The sequence below is a fragment of the Pipistrellus kuhlii genome, unplaced genomic scaffold, assembly GCF_014108245.1.
Source record: "Pipistrellus kuhlii isolate mPipKuh1 unplaced genomic scaffold, mPipKuh1.p scaffold_m20_p_13, whole genome shotgun sequence".
NCBI classification, from domain to species: Eukaryota; Metazoa; Chordata; class Mammalia; order Chiroptera; family Vespertilionidae; genus Pipistrellus; species Pipistrellus kuhlii.
The window spans coordinates 35,886,382-35,908,119 of record NW_023425438.1 but is presented as its reverse complement, the minus strand read 5'-3'; the positions used below and the strand labels follow the sequence as shown (position 1 = coordinate 35,908,119).

At 45.3% G+C, this 21,738-nt stretch overlaps 1 protein-coding gene and 1 long non-coding RNA gene across 4 annotated transcripts in view; one reads left to right on the top strand and one right to left on the bottom strand.

Moving 5' to 3' along the window:
- Window positions 1-4,428: 4,428 nt before the first annotated feature.
- PCBP1 (poly(rC) binding protein 1) lies at window positions 4,429-6,124 on the bottom strand. Its single transcript, XM_036435638.2, has one exon. The coding sequence runs from the start codon at window positions 5,852-5,854 to the stop codon at window positions 4,784-4,786; it is 1,071 nt and encodes a 356-aa protein (XP_036291531.1). The 5' UTR covers window positions 5,855-6,124; the 3' UTR covers window positions 4,429-4,783.
- Window positions 6,125-6,598: 474 nt separating this feature from the next.
- The window catches only part of LOC118717495, a 35,665-nt gene continuing 20,525 nt past the window's right edge, over window positions 6,599-21,738 (top strand). Inside the window, exons 1-3 of one of the 3 annotated variants that reach the window (XR_006741440.1) lie at window positions 6,599-6,713; window positions 8,064-8,152; window positions 10,976-11,161. This is a non-coding gene — a long non-coding RNA (uncharacterized LOC118717495). The other 2 variants (XR_006741441.1, XR_006741439.1) reach the window with 2 other exon arrangements.

Sequence of the window (21,738 nt, the reverse complement as noted above, 5' to 3'; positions counted from 1 at the left end):
CTGGCGTCCCGGAAGAAGTGGGGCAGCTACAGTAGACACAGGCCCGGACACTCAGGGGTCAGAGCCCTCTCTCAGAGTCACATCATTAGGGCCTGAGAGCAGGGGAAGGAGGGAGGCGGCTTGGGTCTGCTTAAGGGGCTAACTCTGCTTCCGGGTCACTCTCTGGCATGCCTCCTTTGCTTTCCCCTCTACTGGCCTCCCCTCTTCCCCTTGGAGTTGAGAGGTGACAGCACCTTCAACAATGTTCAGAGCAACATTCTTTGATAGTTCCTTTCTTTGTGCTTCCTCCTCAACCAAGCCCTCGTGAGCAGTTACCCAAAATGCCACGCTGGGGCTTGTTGCTGCCGGTTTTTTAACTTCCGTTTCTCTCTCTCTCAGAGTGCTTATGAAAGATGTGTGTGTCAGAAGTCAGCCTCGTGGCAGGAGGCAGAAGCAGGGATGGGTACCCACAAAGGCAGCATTATTTCCAATGGCAGCCAGAGAACTGTGGGTATTATCTTACCCCCTCTTCTCAGATGAAGGACTAAGACCCAGATAGGGGGAGCAGCTGCCCCAAGGTCACCCCCGAAGATGGTGCCAGAGTCTCCTGCTCCTCAGCAGAGTGTCATTGTCCCTGCTGACTGTTGATGCTCGAGAGTAGGAGCCCCAGAACCCCAGGCAGGTAACGAAGAAGAGGGCAGCTAGTCTCAGAATTACCGAGAAATGATTTCTTCCCAAGGGCACGCATTACCAAACAGAATGACTTTGGGAAACTACAAGTCGTTCTGTATGGGAGGCCTTGCACTGCAGAGGCTGCTGGGAACAGATCCTGAAGGATCGATCAGTGAGCCGTGCTGAGAAGTGAGGGTTTTCTTTTGTAGACCCTGGGGAGAGGTGGGACCTGATGGCCTTTAAGCGGGGGGAGTGATGTGGCCAGATTGGAATTTTAGGAAGGCCCCACAGGTGGCCAGGCCAGGCAAGGTGGCCAGAGGCTTGGCAGGAGGGCCTTCTCCGGTTGTGACTGCCTATTTATATGTCTGGCCGAGTGCTGTCTCATTGGCAGGAGGGACAGGCCCAGAGATGCTGGACGGTACGTGGCTCACTCCTACGTGGGGAGCCAAGAGTAGCAGGGGGTGAGGTAGATTGGACTCACAGACCTCAAGCTCTTGGCAAAGAGTTTCCTCTCCAGGTGACAGAGAATAAGTAGGGGCAAACCTAAGATCCATCGCCCAGACTGCTGCCTGGGGTGGAGCATGTGGTGGTGGTATATGTTGAGTGAAGCGAGGGGCCTGGGGGATACCAGGCTTCTAAACACGTGGCACAACAGGTGCTTGCTAATGTTTAGAGAAATTATTATACGCTCCTGACTGGCAGTGGCTGTGGCCTAACAGCTGGTGATAGGAATGGGGCTGTGACAAGAAACAGGAACTCTTTGGATTAAGGATTTCCAGTCTTTTTTTTTAATTTTTTTTATTTTTTATTTCCAGACCTTAATGCAAAAGAGCACAGGATATACTCAAGCTGCTCCCAAGTGAAAGGAGGAATCCCGTGGGGACAAAGTGAATTACATTCTGATAGTTAAACTGGCCTGGCATCTGATATTTACTGCTCCAAAACCCTCTTCTAGCCAGTCCTTTCTGCAGCTTTTTTTTTTCAAACTCTAATGATTTCCTATTATCCACCTTAGTGAGGTTCCTTTAAAAAAAACAACCCCCCCCTAAAAAAAAAACCCATTTCTCCAATTCTTCCCCCTCAAGTTGTCCTATTTCTTTCTTTCCTTTGCACCACCAAGTTTTGAGCCAGCTACCCAGTCCCTCCTGTCTTGGTACAATTTGGCTTCCTCATCCCTCTTCTGAAATTCTACTCCCCAAGGATACCTATGACATTGGAATTGTTTTCCCCAGTATTCCCTTCAAGTGGTCTCTAAAATGACCAGAGGGAAGGGATAAAAATAACTATTAGAAATTAATTTCAATTTGTTTAAAAAAAAAAAAAATATATATATATATATATATATATATATATATATATATATATATATATATATATAAAATATGTTTTTATTGACTTCAGAGAGGGAGAGGGAGATGGAAAATCAATGATGAGAATCATCAATCAGCTGTCTCCTGCATCCTCCCCCTCCACGGCAGGCTGAATCTGAAACCTGGGCATGTGGCCTGACCAGGAATCAAACCATAACTTCTTGGTTCATAGATTGACGCTCAACCACTGAGCCTTGCCAGTGGGGCTTCAATTTGTTTATTGAACTATTTACACTTAAGTTTTTGTTTTAAAAAAATATATTTTCATTTAATGCTTGTATATGGTTTATAAATAAGCATGACTAGTATACATATATGTAATTTATAAATACTCAAACATACACTAAGGATATATGTATGTTAAAGACTTGTTACTGAAGGGGTACATTTAAAAAAAATGTTTGGAGATCACTGGGTTTTAGAATAAAGTTCAAATCCTTTATTATGGCACTCAAGGCTGTTTATAATTTAGCCTCAAATGATTTAATGGCTTCCTCCACCTCCTCTCCCTCCATTGACCACAGGCCATACTCTCACTACAATGAGCTACTATATAGCTTCCAATTGTACCAAAGCATCAAGTTTTAATTCATTTTGTACATAACATGTTCAATCAAATCTGTTAGACCCAGCAAGTTTCAGGGATTCCTCATAAATGACTTGCCTTGGTGTGTGAGGGGCCAGCCCAATGATTCACTCCTTTCTTGCCTGATGCAAACTTAATTTGTGCTTATTATTTTCAGGAGACACTTAACCCATCCCTGGGTCTTCAGCAGGGCCTCCTTTACCTGTCTTGGCCCCTCAGTCCAACTGTGTTAGCTTATTTAGTATACATTGCTTTGTTCTCTACCTTTTAATCTTTCTCCTGTGCCCAAATATATTGTGGGCAGAAGTGGGCTCTGTGCAATCTAAAGCATATTTAAGTTTATTGTGTTGTGCTTTTGCTTTAAATGTATGCCATTATTCCCCCCCCTCCCCCGCCCCCCCCAGCCCAGGAGGTGAGTACTTTTACCACCCTTTTGTACTGAAGTGGAATAATTTGCCCAAGGCCACAAGTAGCAGTACTCAAAATTGAACTCAGGTTTTACTCCAGAATCTGGGCTTCTTTCAGTGATGATGTGAATGTAAAGTATATGGAAGACCCCAATCTTACCTCCAGGGACCCTCAGAACCAGGCCTGTACCTCGGGAAAAAAGGAGCCGATGCCCTGTAGAGAATAAGTCTCAACATATACTTACCATGGATAAAGTTCTCCTTCCAGCAGAATTCTTCCCATCAGGGATCTCCCAGTGCCTGGGGTTTGAGCTACAATTTGGCACTTAATTGTCTATTGTCTTGTACTTTTGTTTCTAGTGTATATTTGCCTAATGATCCTTTTCCTTCTCTCAGCAGGCCCAGCCTGGTCCCACTGGCTGAGGTGGACATGAGCCTTCCAGCAGGGTTTTCCTAATTCACTGGTGAAGAGAATCAGTGGCCCTCAAACCTAAGTGCCTTTTGGAGTTTTAAAAATGCAGCCTAAATTTGGGGCAGAAACTAAGAATCCTCATGTTTAACACCGAGGTCATTCTCAGGACTTAGCCAATGGCTCAGCCTACATTCCTGCCTTTGAGACTGCCCCATTTAGGCAGGATTATTTCCCGGTATAATGATTTCTCTAAATATTGCACACAGCTGAAGAATTAGGAGCTAGGCCTCTTTTGTTTCTGGATACGCCACTTGGCAGGTGTAATAACATCCTCTGACAGGCTGCTTGCCACAGGTGCCTGCTTGACACGTGTGCCCCGCTGGTACCATCCCCCATTCATTCAGTCCTGCAGCCCAACCAAAACCCTTCTATCCCTACCACCACCGCCTCTAGCAGATGCCCTCTTCCAAATTCTCAACCCACCCTTGCCCCTTTCCCTCCCCGCAACCTCAGCCTCTCCCTTCCTCCCCAGCCCCCCCTCCGGGTCCCCTGGGGCTCCTCCCACCTCAGAACATTTTTTTGTTCCTAAGTTTTCCAGTGAGATTGGGGGTGGGGATGGGGCTGAGACCAGAGGACACAGGGCCATTCAGAGGTCCTAACGAGTGGGCATACTTTTTCCATGTAAGAAAGCACGTTTTCTACCAGAGAAACGGGCAGAGGCCTCTCTCTGGAACTTGGGTGGAGGGAGGAAGGGAGGGATGTTACTCTCCCAGCGACACCCTATGTCTCTGCAAATATCCCAAAGCAGGCCCAGCCTGCAGTGTTCCTTTGTTGGGACGGAGAGGAAATGGAATCTCACCAATAAGATGCAAAGGGCTCGAGAGGATACCAAGGACGGGCCCACGTTTCTCCCTGCAAATGCCTAACGCTAAAGGGAAGGGGGAAAAAGGCACCAACAAAGAGTGTAAGATCGCAGTTCCCAGCTTTTTCAAATACGAAGCATTTTTTTTTAACCAATCCACTTTTTAATTTTTAAATTCTTGACATTACAGAACTAAACTGAAATTTCTTAACATTCCACTCTTACATTTCTTTTTGACAAACAGAAATAAAATCCATGAGCCAAAAAAACCCAAAACAAAACTAAAAACAGGGAAAAAGCTTATAAAACTAAATATGGATCCCAGCATTAACAGCTGAACAGAGAAGGTGATTTTTAAATTCTTAGCAGATGATAAAGTTGTGTAGAAACTGAACACTTACAAATTATTTAAAACCTGGAATCACTGACCAGAAATTACACATTTGGATCATGGGAAAAACAGCAGAAAGAGGTTATGAGTGGACCTACACCGTTCTAGCTGCACCCCATGCCCTTCTCAGAGGAAAGCCTGGCATTGATTAGATATTGGGCCAGACTAATACTGGCAGCAGAACCAGTGATAGTAACCTGCCTACCAGAAGAGCCTTCCACCGGGTTGGCAATTTTGATCTGGGCCCCGGACATCTGGCGGATCTCATTGATGTTGGCGCCCTGGCGCCCGATGATGCAGCCAATTAAGTTATTTGGAATGGTGAGTTCATGGGTGGTTTGAGTAGATGCATCCAAACTTGCCCAATAGCCTTTCACCTCCGGAGAGCTGGAGTCAATTCCGGCGAATCCGGTCCCGCCGTGCATCATGGCAAAGTGGGACTGTTGTCTTGCCACCTGGTTCAGCTTGGCCAGATCGAGCGGAGAAATGGTGTGTTGTCCTTGAATCGAGTAGGCGTCTAGCGGTGGTCCCTCCAGGTCGTGGGTGGCGTGGGGGTAGCCCGCAGCGTCGCTGCACCGATCTTGGCCGCCCGCGCAGATGACCGGAGAGCTGGCCGGCATGGGCTGGTACGGAATGGTCATGACTCTTCCTTGCGGAGACTGGGAGAGCGTCTCCAGCATGACCAGGCAGATCTGCTTGACACACTCGGTGACAGACTGCGGCACGCCAGCGATGGTGATGGCCCGCTCGGTGGAGTTGGGCAGCATATCGCCCGCCACCTGGACTTGGGCCCCGGTGCTCTCGCGGATCTCTTTGATCTTGCAGCCGCCTTTCCCGATCAGGGAGCCGCACTGGGTGGCCGGCACCACGAGCCGCAGGGTGACCGGGGGCCTGCTGGCCGCCGTGCTGTTGGTCATGGAGCTGTTGATATCTTCCTCCAGCTTATCGATGATCATAGCGAAGGCCTTAAAGATGGCATTGGTGGGCCCGGTGAGAGTGATGATTCTCTCCGGGCAATTCCCCTCCGAGATGTTGATCCGCGCGCCACTCTCCTCGCGGATCCTCTTAACCGACTCCCCTTTCTTCCCGATGATGCTGCCCACTTCCTTTCCGTGCATCAGCAGCCGAATGGTGAGAGTCACATTTAGTCCACTTTCAGTCACACCGGCATCCATGGCGAGCGGCGGGCGGCGTTCGGGGGAGTTGGGCTCGTTACGTGGTCAAGTCTTTGGTGGCTGGCGCGGGGGGAGGGGAGGCGTAGGCCCAAAACTGCCGGCGCGAGGCGAGCGAGGGCCGCGGGAGCGAGCGGGCGCGGGCGGGAGGCCGCGGCGTCGTCGCAGGGGCGGGCGGCGGCGGCGGAGGGGGCGAGCGGGGCCGGGAGCGGCGGGCAGGCGGGTGGGCGAGGGCGCGGCGGTGGCGACTCCGGCGGCAGCCTCGGCGGTCTGGGCGGGGCGGGAAGCCCGCTTTCAACCTCGCGTACCCTCTGACCCCGGAAGTGCTTGCCGCGCAGGACCCCTAGAAAAAAAATGAGGACCCGTCTTTTTTAGGTCGCGAGATTGCGCCGGACTCCAGATGGTAGTATTACAAAATTTTTTTTACCCACCTAGCCTTGAATATAAAGCTCCGATGGGCAGACACTGTGAGTCCGGCAAATTTTTAAAAACACATATTTATTCTATTAACCCTAGCGGCACCAGTAGATGGTTGGACATGTTAGTATTGTGAACGGGGACGACACGTTATTTTGCCGCCCGACAAAGGGAGTTTGGGCCAGGAGGAACAAGGGCAGGCCCGGCGGTGACTGCAGGCGGCAGCTGGGACGCCGCGGATTTAAAACGTGCGCGTAAGGCGGCCACAGCGCGTGCGCGAGGGTGCGGGGGGAGCGGGAGGGGCCGCGCGGCCTTCCGGGGGGGAGGGGAGGCGAGGCGCGGCCTCGGGGCGGGCGCGCGGGCGGGCACGTGGGACTCCTTCGTCCCCGGCGTCTGGGCGCGGGGCGCCAGCCGCCACCCGGCCTAGGCCTCGGCCCCGTGGCCGGTGAGGAAAAAGACCGAAACCCACCCCCAGCCGCCGCCCAAGTTGCGGCTCTGCTCGTGGTTTCTGGCAAGTGCTAGAAACGTGGCCCAGAAAGAATGGCGTCCATTTACATAATGCTTTGTTTGCGTTTTGCAAGTTTCTTTCGGTTAAACCCGCAGAAACCCCACCTCCTGCCCTAGTGGCGCTTTAAGATGTGGCAGCCCCTTCAGCTACTTAAGACAATGGCGTGCCTCTTGACTCGTGGGGGCGCCGAGCCGAGCTTTGGGAGAGCCCCCAGGGCGTCCCCCTCCCGGCTCAGGCCGCCCTTGCCCCGCTGGGTGCCGCCGCCGCGCCCCGCGCTTTCCGGGGGCGGCGCTCGCCCGGCCGCCATCTTGGGAGGCTTTTCCTGCCGCAGGCGCTGCGGCACGTTCCTTCCTCCAAAGAAAGGCCGCCGGCGCCGCTGAGGTGCCGGTTATGGCGTCTGCCCCTCGCCCTTCCCGTCAGCTAAGCCGGACCGAAAAGGCTGTTTGCGCAAAGCGCCTCAGGCTCCCTCAGGGCGAGCGGCTAACGGCTGACTCTCTGACCCCCCCTTCTCCGTCTCCTTCCTCATGGGGGCGGCCGCCATTTTTCCTCAACACAAAATGGCCGCACGTGGTCCGGGTTCGGCGCCAACGAGAAGTCGGGGTTATCGTGAAAGCTCTAGAATGCGTCCCCGTCGCCCTCCCCGCCCCCACCCCCGGTGCCTGTGGTCGGGGCCGTCCCTGCCCCGCGAGTCCCCGGACCCTCACACGGCAGTCCCCCCGGGGTGGGTGGGGGCGGGTTTTAATGCGGTTCTCGTGATTTTTGTTTTTTTGTTTTTTTTTTGTTCTCGTGATTTTTGAACCGGGAATCGGAACTGTAAAATGTAGGCATAAACACCGAGTCTGTCGCTCATTTTAAATTTGATGCGAGCTACCCACAGCGCTGGGACCCCCGGGAACAAAGCGTTTAGAGATCCCTGCCGGGAGGAAGGAGATGGGAATGTCTGCCTGCCTAGTCCCGCTCAGGCTGGGCTGCTGGGCTGGGAAGTCCGAGAAATGGCCTTAGAAATCCTTCAGACAGACAGTTGCATCGAAGCGGCTAAGATGTCCATGGCCCCCCCCTCCCCCCTTGGGGGGGGGCAGGTTGGACAGGGACTCTCCGTTTGCCACAACTGGGGTCACTTTGAGCCTAGACTCAGGGGACAGGCGTTGACTGTGCACGGACCAGCGCTAGGTCTGGTGCCAGGCATTTTACTGCAAACCGTCTGGTTTTTATTTACCATGATCCTCTGAGGTAGGTGCTATTATGGTGATCTCTCTCTCTCTCTCTCTCTTTTTTTTTTTTAAACAGATGGATTCCCTTAGGCACAGGGAGATGAAGTGATGATTCATCCAAGGTCACAGTGTCAAGGATGGAATCCAGACCTTTTTTCCTTATGGGTGAGCACATTTCCAAGTTTTTCTGTAAATTAGAATTTCACAATTTAAATGCTGTCTGAGCGTTTAGGTGAGCTTGTCGTTTCAAGGAATCCCCCCAGGTAGCCTTTTGGTGGGTAGTTTCCCCCCGTTTGTGCTTATTTGGGGATCCCTGGTGGTTCCTGGTGTGAGCTACACCTGTGATGGCCTCAGTGTTGTTTTTTTATGAGGTTTCTGGGTGAGGGTAGGGAGGGGAAGTGATTCAGCCCTGCACAAAGGCCCACGTATCTGTCAGTCCTGCCTCGTCGGTGGCACCTTGGAGTCTACCTGGCTCTAGGGAGCACGCAATTTCTCTCCATGACTCACTTGCTTCCTTTAGCTACCAATGGCTATGACTTCGCCTTCCCCACCCTAACCAGGTAAAAATAAATAATTTTACACTGGCGCCACGTCTTCTTTTCTCTGCAAATATTGACAGAGCATGACAGATACCATGTCGTCTGTGGACTCCTCAGTTCAATGTAATAAATTACTTGTGGACCAGGCAACACACCTGGTTCTGCCTGTGTGGGTGTTAGACATGGAGAGAAGGGCCTTTTTCTTCCTCTAACTCACATTCACATCACATTTCCAGATGCTCCAGTGCTGTAACACTGCCCCTTGCATACTCCTACAGACACCTTTACACAGGCAGGTGCACCACAGCAGCAATGACGATAATAGCACTCAGTGCTTACTATGTACCAGGCAAGGTTTGAAGCTTTATTTTCTTATTTTTATTTTTAAAAAATATGTTTTTATTGATTTCAGAGAGCGAGGAAGAGGGAGGGAGAGATAGAAACATCCACGATGAGAGAGAATCATGGATCGGCTGCCTCCTGCAAGTCCCCCACTGGGGATGGAGCACACAACCTGGGCATGTGCCCTTGACCAGAATCGAACCTGGGACCTTTCAGTTCACAGGCCGACGCTCTATTCACTGAGCCAAACCGGCTAGGGCTCGAAGCTTTATTTTGTGTTAATTCAGAGGTTCCCACTTTTCAGAAGCAAACCACTGTAAGGAAAACATTTTACGTAATAACAGACATATATGTACCATGTATATATAACAGAAACAAAATTTTTGTAAAATGGTACTTATCCTTTACTACTTGCAATATATTTGGGTAATTTAAAAAAATATGTTTTATTGATTTTTAGAGAGATAGGAAAGGAGAGAAAGAGAAACATTGATGAGAGAGAAGAAGCATCTCTTGGCTGCCTCCTGTATGCCCCATACCGGGATCAAGCCCTCAACTCGGGCATGTGTCCTCGCTGGAATCTGAGGACAAGTGCTGACGCTCAACCACTGAGCCACACTGTCTGGTGATTTTTGTTTGTTTTGTTAATCCTCACCAGAGGATATTTTTCCCATTGCATTTTCGGAGGGAGGGAGGGAGGGAGGGAGGGAGGGAGGGAGGGAGGGAGGGATCCTGTGAGACACAATGACTGAGAGAGAGAGGGAGGGAGGGAGGGAGGGATCCTGTGAGACACAATGACTGATTGCCTCCTGCACCCAGTCAGGGCAGGGAACTAACTCACAATCCTTCAGTGCTTAGGCTGATGCTGCAACCACTGAGCACAGGGCTACTCCGATGGTTTTTATTTTTGCCTTTACATTAAAAATCAGGGTACATGATAGTGGCCTAGTTTGGCTCAGTGGATAGAGTGTCATCTTGTGGACTGAAGGGTCCTGGGCTCTATTTCCAATCAAGGGCATGAACCTCGGTTGCAGGCTCCTCCCCAGCTGGGGCCCTAGTCAGGGCAAGTGCAGGAGACAACCAATCAATGTGTTTTTCTCACATCAGTATTTCTCTCTGTCTTTCCCTCTCATTCTTTCTAAAAAATCAGTGGAAGCCGAAACCAATTTAGTCAGCCTATGGACTCAAGGGTCCCAGGTTCAATTCTGGTCAAGGGCATGTACCTTGGTTGCAGGCACATCTCCAGTAGGGGGTGTACAGGAGGCAGCTGATCGATGTTTCTCTCATCGATGTTTCTAACTATCTCTCTCCCTTCCTCTCTGTAAAAAAATCAATAAAATTAAAAAAAAATTCTAGCTGTTTAAAAAAAAAAATGAGTGGAAAAATATCCTTGGGTGAAGATTAAAAAATAAAAAAATAGGGCACATCAAAGCTAAAGGGATGAAAAACCCATTGTGAGGTGTTACTAAAATGGTTAATGTACATATATAATTCTCACAAAACCTCCTGAGTTCAATGTAATAAATATCTTGTAGGCCAAGCAACAAATATGTGCCTAAGCAGGGTTCCATCCTGAGATGGGAGTGATATTTCCTTTTCACAGAGGTACAGAGAGCTAAAGGATTTAATCTAAGGTCACATAGCTAGTAAAGCAAGGATTTCAAGCTAGGAATCGGGGCCCAGAGCCTGTATACTTAACTCCTAAAGAAGAATTGTTCTCTGTAGAGGGTCTTATCTTGTAGGAAGATAGTTAGTTAGGGAAGTAGCAGTATTAGTAAACGTTAAGAACTTAAGAGACAACAAAAGGACTAAAATACATATAATCAAGAATTATGATTCAAAGCATCTGCCACCTATTTATTTTCCCTAAAGAAAATTTTATCCATTGGGTCTTTCTTCTCAGGACTGCCTGTTTTAGGTCTTTTATGCCTGAAATATTCTCTTAATTTCTTAGCTGAATACCTTCAGGACACTCTCTACCTCCTCATTTACCTAGTTCTTAATCTGCCCATTGCCTCCAGAGTCTTATACCTCCTCCCAAGAATAGCCTACATATGGCTGTTTATTCAGTTGTAATAAGTCTTGGTTTTGATAATGTGTTGTGCAGGCCACAGGTACCTTGGTGACCCTGAGATCTGGCAAAAAGGGCGCTGGACTATTCTTCACAACTTCTGCAGCCACCACCCATTTTACAGATGAAGCCACTGAGATAATGGAGCAACTGACTAAATAGTCACCACCCTACCTCTGGAGCCTCACATATGACTCTTCTCCTCCCACTGAGTGACTGCAGGTTGGTTAAGGGGTTTAAGGAGGCTGGGGAGGTGAATAGGCTTAAACTCTTAAAAATTGAACCACAGGATTTATACTCCATGGTACTCCTCCTGCCTCACCATCCCTCCTACCATTGATTCAGAGGAAGGATTTTCACTTCCTCTTACCTCACATTGGCTTATTATTAAACAAAACCTTTCAGAGTGGTGTCATATTATTTAATTATCACTGGCAATGTTTCCAGAAAGGTATTATTCTGCCTATTTTATGGAAGATCCATTTCTGGATCAGAGTAATGAAGTGACCTGCTCAGGTTTACACATCTTATTAGGACCTGTGCTGAGCCTCTTGACTCCTAATTGTGGATTGTTCCTTTTCTTGTCTTCTCATGTTTGTGACACTGACTTGGATAGGTGGAATATCTCTATTTTAAACTCGGAAAGCTTTCCATTCAGTCTTTTTTTCTGTTTCAGAACATCCAATCCTTATTTTCTAATGTTTACACTTATGGATTTGGGGAGTGGTGGGCATGATTCCTACTCTTGGATTCCCATGGTTTCTTTTTCTTTTCCCTCTTCACACTTAGCTTCCCATTTCTCTTTTATTTAAAATAGAGGCCCAGTGCACAAAATTTGTGTACAGGCAGGGTCCCTAGTGGCTGTTGGCCCCGGCCGGGGCCTCTCTATCGCCAGCTGCCTGCTGCCGCCACTGTTGGCCAGGGCTAGCAGGGGGGAGGCTGTGGGTAGTTGGCCAACCCGCCCTGCCCCCTGGTCGAACTGGATAATTTGCATATAATGCTTTTATTATATAGGATTACAGTAAATTAAGAATCCTTTTCTCTCATTACTTTCAGAGTGCAGCCTAGAAATGTCATTTCCACTTTGTGTGGATAGTAACAATTTGACCGTATTTGCTGGTGATCCTGCATTGCTGTTAAGGGGTCGGTACTTGTTTCCTCAGAAACAGAAGAAATATATTGGTGTGCCTTACAGAAGTGATGAGGATATACAGCGATATCCTTGGCCTACGTTCGCCCAGTTGGGCAAAGCAATGCCCATGGATTGTCCAGAGTCACTGAAATAAGGGATGGAGAAGGGAGTACAGAAAAAAGTTAAAGGGGAGATAAGAACAGATACCTAGCAAAGGGAGAAAGGAAAGGAATGTAAGAAAAGGAAAGAGAAAATAATAGGGCAGAAAAGAGGAGAATACAGGATTAGTGGAAGGGAGGTGATAAGAACAATCCAGAGGTCCGTTAACCCCTCCTGCATTGTGGGAAGCATAGGTTGCTGTCTTGCACCGAGGAAGAGCCGCTGGTATAATAACTCCTCGTGGAGCTGATCTTGAGCAGTAAATCTCTCTCTTTTTAATTTTTTATTTCCAGTATCAGATGGGGAAAATTTTTTTGTTTTTGCTATCAGCTGGGGATGCGATTAGATGCCAGTCATTTTATTTTATTAAAAAATATTTTTTATTGAGTTTTTTATAGAGAGGAAGACAGAGGGATAGGATAGAAAGCTAGAAACATCGATCAGCTGCCTCTTGCACACCCCCTACTGGGGATGTGCCTGCAACCAAGGTACATGCCCTTGACCGGAATCGAACCTGGGACCTTCCAGTCTGCAGGCCGATGCTCTATCCACTGAGCCAAACCAGTTTCGGCAGATGCCAGTCATTTTAATATCAGCATCAGTTCAATTAGTTTATTAAGGAAAAATGTGCTACAAAATCACATAAGGTATTCCAGGTCAAATTTCATTTTATTCATTCAATAAACACTGATTGCTTGATATATCCCAAACACTAAGGATATTCAAATGAGTGAGCTCCTGTCCTTGCCTTCAAGATGTTATGGTCTGGAGAGAGAGATACTGACTAGTAATTAGATTTACAGTACAGTGTGTTAAAGCATTAGGATATGAGTAAGCAGAGAGTGCTATGGGCTCAGAGGAGGAACCTTGATTCAATTTTGGAGGGGACCCAGGGATCTAGGCTGCCTAGAGAAGTTGACATTCAGGCTGTGTCCCAAATTGGCAAATTGCAAGGTGGAAGGCAGGGAAGGGTATTACAGGCAGAGAGAGCAAAGGCCCAAAGGCAGAGAGAGCACAGCTCCTTCAGAAGTTATAGGCATTTTAGGAAGGTGTGAACGATGTTTGCATGATCCAGTTATTGGTGATTATTGTTTTGCTTCAGAAATGTAGATTATTGAGACTTTACTGGGTAGAGCACAGAGTTAAAGTCCTTATTTTATAGCAGTAGTTCTTTTTTAAGATGAAGACACCAGAAATTTTATTTCCTGTCTTAGTGTAATGACAAATGTAAATAAAACACAGCTTTTGAGTTAGCAAATGATGGTTAACCTGCTGTGCAGTAAAAGGAAGAAGGTGAGGGCACAACATCTCTCTTTCTCAACCAAATTTTGAATTTGATTGTGTACTGCTTTGTTTTTAAAGGGTTATGTGGAAATTTAGGGTCTTGGCCATGATGTTTGAATTAAGGAACAGGGAAATGAATTGAAGAGTAATTACTACTTTGTGGCAGAACAAAATAAATACTTTTAAATAGCTGATTTATCTGATTTCGCCTACTGAGCATAAGCAAGATATAGTTGTTTCAGAGACAATTACTGGAACCAGACAAAGCATTTGTTCAGTATTATTCACTGTGTAAAATCTGTTGTGTCCAGATTAAGAGCATTGATTTTTTCTGTGTGTGTTGTTTTTTTCTGAGACACGGATATATCTACATTAAACAGAAATCTTATGTGTATTCATTGGCCAATACTGGGATTTTACTTGGATTAAAAGATAAGTGATGTTGTGTAGTAGGGAAGAACATGCTTAGAAAATAACACATATATCACTCAGTAATCATTTCTCAGTTGTCTTCTTTCTTGACCTCTGAGTAGCATTTGGCACTCCCTTCTTGCACACTAGTTTCACTTGACTTCCAGAGTGCCACTCCCATGGTTCTCCTCCTACCTTACCATCCCTCCTTCCTCCTTTTCAACCTTTCTCTCCACGCCCCACCCTTCACTCTTCAGCCTCCAATGATAGAGTACTCAGATCAGTCCTTGGATTCTTTCTCTGGCTATGCTCATTTCTTAGGTCCTCTATTTCAATACTTTAAATACTATTATATACGCTGGCAATTCTCAAGTGTATATTACTAGCTTGAACGTCTTCCGCTGAACTCAAGACTCTTATATCCTAGTGCCTACTGGATACCTCCACTTGGGTATCTGATAGCTTCTTGAACTTAACATATTTAAAAAATTGACTCTGAAACTTCTCCTCTCAAACCTCTATCTCTGGCAATTCATCCCCATCTCAGTTTCAGTTGTATTGAATGTATGGAGACCTCTTCCTTGACTTATTTTTTTTTCCCTTCTTACTTTCTTCATCCAGTACACCAGCAGGTCCTGTCAACTGTACCTTGAAATAATACATCCAGGATTTGAACATTTCACACTATTTCTTCTGCTACTATTAGAATAGTTTATAAATGTTTGTCCTCTTTTGCTCTTTTTTTTAAAAAAAAAAAAAAAACAACAACAACAACAACATATTTTATTGATTTTTTTTACAGAGAGGAAGGGAGAGGGGGAGAGAGTCAGAAACATTGATGAGAGAGAAACATCAATCAGCCGACTCCCGCACTGCCCCCTCCCCCCCCAGGATGTGCCCACAACCAAGGCCCATGCCCCTGACCTGAATCAAACCTGGGACCCTTGAGTCCCCAGGCCAATGCTCTATCCACTGAGCAGAACCGGTTAGGTCATCCTTTGCTCTTCTTAAAAATACATTTTAATTGATTTTTTAGAGAGAGAAAAAGGGAGAAGAGAGCGATAGAAACATCAATGAGAGAGAGATCATTGATCGGCTGCCTCCTGCTTGCCCTCCAAGGGAATTGAGCCCACATAGAGGGATAAGGAGAGAAAGATCTGTATGAATAAGACGTCGTTCCTGCTCTCACGTTTATTTCTTTTTAAAAAATACGCTTTATTGTTTTTTGTTTTGTTTTGTTTTTAGAGAGAAGCATCCATATGTAAGAGAAACATCAATAGGCTGCGTCCAGCCCCTCCTTTCCCATACTGGGCATCAAGCCTGAAACTTGGGCATGCGTCCTGACTGGGAATCTCAACCAGTGACCTTTTGGTGCGTGGACAACCCTCAACCAACAGACACACTGGCCAGGGCTGCCCTCAAGTTTCTTAATCTAAAAAATTATTATTATTATTTTTAAAAAATATATTTTATTAATTTTTTACAGAGAGGAAGGGGAGAGGGTTAGAGAGCTAGAAATATCGATGAGAGAGAAACATCGACCAGCTGCCTCGTGCACACCCCCCACAGGGGATGTGCCCGCAACCAATGTACATGCCCTTGACCAGAATCAAACCTGGGACCTTTTAGTCAGCAGACGGACGCTCTATTCACTGAGCGAAACTGGTTTCGGCAGTAAAAAATTATTATATTGACCAAAACAATGCTGTGTTCTCTAGTAGGATAAAATGCTACATCATTTTGAAATTGGGAAGGTAAGGACTGATGTGCAAGAGTATGGATGTCTTCAGAGACAAAGTCCTGCTTTATCAGACTTAATAATTTGCTGAAACTGAAAGAAAAAAATATGCTAAATTTTCATTGGAAATATTTGGTCTGTATGTAGCTTTCATAAAATTTACAGCAGAAAAAGTACATTTAGCCGAAACCGGTTTGGCTCAGTGGATAGAGCGTCGGTCTGCAGACTGAAAGGTCCCAGGTTCGATTCCGGTCAAGGGCATGTACATTGGTTGCGGGCACATCCCCAGTAGGGGGTGTGCAAGAGGCAGCTGATCGATGTTTCTCTCTCATTGACGTTTCTAGCTCTCTATCCCTCTCACCTCTCTGTAAAAAATCAATAAAATATATTAAAAAAAGAAAAAAAAAAGAAAAAGTACATTTACATATACAAGTTAAGCTAAAAGTTTTCAAAAAATAAGATTAGGTATAAGTTTTAAATTGATTGAAATAAAATACAATAAATGCAAAAAAATAATTGCACTGTCTCTTGGAGGGCAGGATTGATGATAGCTACCTTTTGGGTTATAGTTTGTATTTGGTCTTTCCTTATTAATAGCAAGAGTTTTTTAAAAATCCCATTATCAGTCTTAGTTATTTTTAGGAACCTTCTGTCATAGCCACCTCCTCTCAGGTTAAGTGCAAGAGTTTACTATCTTGCTGAAACCGGTTTGGCTCAGTGGATAGAGCGTTGGCCTGTGGACTGAAAGGTCCTGGGATTGATTCTGGTCAAGGGCATGTACCTGGGTTGTGGACACATCCCCACTAGGTGTGCAAGAGGCAGCTGATCGATGATTCTTATCGATGTTTCTAACTCTCTATCCCTCTCTTTTCCTCTCTGTAAAAAAGTCAATAAAATATATATTAAAAAAGTTTACTATCTTTACCTCTTTCATATCTGAAAATTCTTTTCTGGAATTCCTGACTATCCACTTATTAGCCATTTGGTCTTGCACCTCAGTTTTTGCATTTATCAAATAGAGATAATGTGAGGATTAAATGACTAACATGGGTTTGAGACTAGGAGAAGATTGATTGAAAAGAGAAGATTGTAAAGGGCAGACAAATTTTTCCTTTTTTTTTTTTAGCAAGTACTGAATATTTCTGCTTTATTTTGAAAGAATATTTTATTTTTTTATTATTTTAAAAATATATATTTTATTGATTTTTTACAGAGACGAAGAGAGAGGGATAGAGAGTTAGAAACATCGATGAGGGAGAATCATCGATCAGCTGCCTCTTGAACACCTCCTATTGGGGATGTGCCGCAAGCAAGTATATGCCGTTGACCGGAATCAAACCTGGGACCCTTGAGTCTGCAGGCTGATGCTCTGTCCACTGAGCCAAACCTGATTTCGGCTGAAAGGATAATAAGCATGTGTCTTCTCTAATGAGAACAATGAAGCTTTTATTTTTGAAAATACATATATTGCTTTATAGAATAGTTGTTTACAGAAAATATTTCTCTTTACTCAGATGCTTATTCCTATATTGCATGAGAGAAATGAAATGCTAGAACCTCACTCCTTGCTGCCTAGTGAATTGGTATCTAGAAAGGAAAACAACTGTTTCCCTTTAGGTGAAATTGGAACTCAGGAGACTGTAAAATTTGAGAGAGGTTCAAAGGAGTCTGTCTTGATGATAATAGCAATAATATTAATGGCTAACCTTGATGAAACTGGCATTGTGCTAAGCACATTTTGTGGATTGTCTTATATATTTTAACAAACCTAACCATATGAGGCTGGTGCTATGAGAGGTAGAACATGTTACCCCGTTTCCCCGAAAATAAGACAGTGTCTTATATTAATTTTTTCTCCCAAAGTTGCGCTAGGTCTTATTTTCAGGGGATGTCTTATCTTTCCATGCACTAGGTCTTATTTTCGGAAGATGTCTTATTTTCGGGGAAACACGGTAGGAGTAAGGAACATAGACTTTGAGGTCAGACCTCTAGCACTGATTCTTCAGCTTTTTTTTTTTTTTAATCCTCACCCAAGGATATTTTCCATGGATTTTTAGAGAAAGTGGAAGAGAGAGGGAAAGACAAATATTTATTTGAGAGAAGCAAATCAATTGGTTGCCTCCTGCATGAGTCCTGAGCAGGGCCCAGACCAGGAAGGAGCCTGCAACCGAGGTACATGCCCTTAATTTAAATCAAACCTGGTACCTTTGGTCTGCAGGCCAATGCTCTATCCACAGAGCCAAGTATTGCCAGCAACTAGCCATGTGGCCTTGTATAAGAAAAGACAAATACTTCATTTTCCTCATCTTTATCTGTAAAGTGAGGATAATAATAGTACTTTCTTTATAAAGTTGTTGTAATGATTAAAATAATTAAGCCATATAAAGTGCTTAACAAAGGGCTTGACACATAGAAAATGCTCATCAGCCGGGACCGGTTTGGCTCAGTGGATAGAGCGTTGGCTTGGGAACTGAAGGGCCCCGGGTTCGATTCCGGTCAAGGGCATGTACCTTGGTTGCGGGCATATCCCCAGTAGGGGGTGTGCAAGAGGCACCAGTAGGGGGTGTGCAAGAGGCAGCTGATCGATGACTCTCATTGTTTCGAACTCTCTATCTCTCTCCCTTCCACCCTGTACAAAAGTCAATAAAATATATTTTAAAAAAAGAAAATGCTCATTAAATGTCAGCTGTTATCATAATTAAAATAATTATCTTCATTATGGAGAAACAAAGCTTAGAGAGAGGTAAGGTTTTTTGTGTTTTTTTTGCCTAAGGGACACAGCAAATAAATGATGGGATTTGCTCTGAGGTAGCCAGACTTCAGAACTCTTTCTTAACCATTACGTTACACCACCTTTATGGGTTGAGGGGAAGAGACTGGATAAGAACTGCATTTTGTCTAACCTGAGGTAAACATAGATGTAAAAGTTAGGTTTGGGTTGGGACTAATCTTCATTTGTTATCTTAAGCATCTTTTCACCATAGCATGTGCTTGGTTATTCTTTGGGTTGATTCTTACCTAGATCCAAAAAAATGAATGAGTGGTGGGTTAATGATGGTCTTCTCTCTCACTAACCCATAGGATGTTTCCTGGCCAGGAAACAGCTGAATAAACACCTGTGCCCTTCCCAGTGTTCTTTGGATTAGAGGTAGAAGCTTGTCTGGTCTCTTGTTAGTATGATTTATTTCTCTTCTTAATACACCTGGTAATGATGAGAAGTAGAGCAATGTATATGTTGAACACTTTCTGTGTGCCATGCATTTTACATGGATTATCTCATCTAACCTTAAAAATAATGCTGTAAAATAGTTGCTCTTACCCCTATTTTATAGAAACAAAGAGAGGTTAGGAAACTGGCTTAAAATTACACAGTAAGTGGTATAGCTGGGATCTGAATAAGCATTCTGGTTCCAGCATCCATGCTTTTAACTTCTACACTCTACTGCTCCTATTCCTCCCTTACCTATATAAAGTATGGGCCTGGTGGCTTAGTAGGACCAGTTGTTTTTCCCATTGAAAAAATGGGAAGATTTTTGAGTGTTGGGCCTGTGACTTTCCTCCTCCTCCTCCTCCTCCTCATTATTATTATTATTATCATTAATTTTTTTATTGATTATGGTATCACATAATTGTCCTCATCCCCCATTCCCATCCCAAACCCCTCCCCATGTATTCCCCCACCTCCCCTGTTGTCCATAACCACTAGTTAGGCTTATATGCATGCTTACAAGTCCTTTGGTTGATCTCTCCTCCTTTCCCCCACACTCCCCTACCTTCCCTCTGAGGTTTGACAGTCTGATCGATGCTTCCCTGTCTCGGGTCTGTTTTTGTTCATCAGTTTGTTGTTCATTATTTCCCCTGGATGCGTGAGATCATGTGATACAAGAAATACACTTAAAAGAACCAAAAATGAGACAGGCCATAATGGTTATGCTGAGAGGCAAATGAATTAGTCTGTAGTGAGTTTCTTTCTGGCCCAGCAGTTCTTTTGAGTCCCAATTTCAATGTCAAACAAAGTTCCTTATGTATACATGTCAGCAATGATATTTCAGTTCTGGATGGTGGACAAATGGTGGTGATGCAGGTCCGACTGTCTCTGGTTTGGTCCTGGGAAACCTTCAGTGATGCACAGCTGCTGTCTGCTAGTATGGCAAGGTGTCGTTAGCATCTTCTATCTCTGGACGGCTTCTCTTCTGTCTTCATGGCTGGAGCAGTCCTGTCAATTCCTCTCTGTTGCAGGAATCCACATGGTCTTGGAGATGTTTTCTGAAAATATACAAACATAGTCTCGACCAAAATTTAATAAAGGAATATTTTCTATAACTTTGATTTGGGATCCTTTTTCATTTTTTGTCCAAATAATTTTCCTCTGGTTTGTTTTAATACCATGTGTGTTTTTCATGGGTATCTTGCTTTGGAGGTGGAGGTCCTAGGGTCCACGGGTCTGCAGCTGGGGAAGCAGGATATTGGCTGGAGTGGATGCTGGGTCGTGGGGCAATTCCAAGGCTTGTCTTTTTTTTTTTTTTTTAATATATATTTTATTGTTTTTTTACAGAGAGGAAGGGAGAGAGATAGTTAGAAACATCGATGAGAGAGAGTCATTGATCAGCTGCCTCCTGCACGCCCCCTACTGGGGACCTGCCCGAAACCAAGGTACATGCCCTTGACCGGAATCGAACCCGGGACCCTTCAGTCCACAGGCCAACGCTCTATCCACTGAGCCAAACCGGTTTCGGTACAAGGCCGGTCTTGGTGGTGGTGGTGATGAGTTTATAAAAAAATTATTCTTCCCTTCAAGATGGCGTGGGCTCCATGCTGGAGTCCCGCTGTCCGGTGAGTGTCCGCAGCAGTGGTAGTCTCTCCTTGTCAAGGAGAGCATGTCTGCCAGCTTCTGCTGCTGCTTCGAGATTTAACTTTCCCTCACTCACACACACCATGCCCATCCACACACACTCCTTTCATACCCTCATTCACTTACTTCCTCTCTTTTAGCTCTGTCCTGCCAGCCGCCATCTTCAGCTCTCCATATTATTTTTTTATTGATTTTACAGAGAGGGAGGGAAAGAGAGAAACATCAGTTAGCTGCCTCCTGGTCACCCACAATTGGGGATCGAGCCCACAACCTGGGCATGTGTCCTGACCCAGAATCGAGCCAGCGATCTTATGGTGCATGAGATGATACTCAACCAACTGAGTCACACCGGCCAGGTGATCTTATCTTAACCCTATCACCAACTTGCCTGGTCCAGAACTTCACTTTTCTCAGCCATATTGTCCACAGCCATTAAGCAAATGTGTCGCTCTGAACTGTCTCTGAGGTCCCTCCTACCTCTGATGTTCTGTGATTGATCATATGAAATGAGAGTAATAGTAGCTCAGCTTCTTGATTTTGAAGCAGTGAGTGGTATTTGTGAGGTTTTAGGGAATCTGCTTTGTGCTGGGAAAATGCCAGATTTCTGGGCAGAGAGTGAGCTGCCTTCCTGAAGAAGGTAGATCTGATCTCTTTTTTGAGGATGGTTGCCAAGGGAACCTTGCCTCAGGCCAGCAACAGTCAGGAATGCTTTGGTTGAGGATTGGGTATAGATAACTAAAACAAGCAGCACATTTAGGTTTCACTTTCCAAACTATCCCCAACCTCCCCAGTTCACTTTCCTTTTCAAGATGCTAGTTTTATATATTTTCTATGTGAGAGGTACTGTTTTAAGTACTTTACAAAGCATAATATTACTTAATCTTCATAGTAATATTATGAGATAGGTACTTGTATATTTACAGATAATGAAAGTGAAGTAAATAGAGTTAAATACTTTGTCTACGTTTACTCAAGTGGAAAGTGGTATCAAATCCACTAAATTATAATGACTGGAGCTGGAAAAAATAAAAAAGCAGAGGGAGGACTACTTATTAGTGGGTTTTGTTCGATTGTTTTGTTTTTGTTCTATTTAGAATGATAGACCCTTGAAGTTGGAAAGGGCCTGTGCAGTAATACAGGCAAGCTCCTTGTCTCCAGATTGCCATCCAGTTAGTGACAGGAATGCTTTCTTGTCATTCCCTGACAGATGACCATCCAAATTC

What these genes read in the sequence shown, in the direction of transcription:
- PCBP1 (XM_036435638.2), bottom strand. Translation starts at nt 5,854, where the DNA reads ATGGATGCCGGTGTGACTGAAAGTGGACTAAATGTGACTCTCACCATT.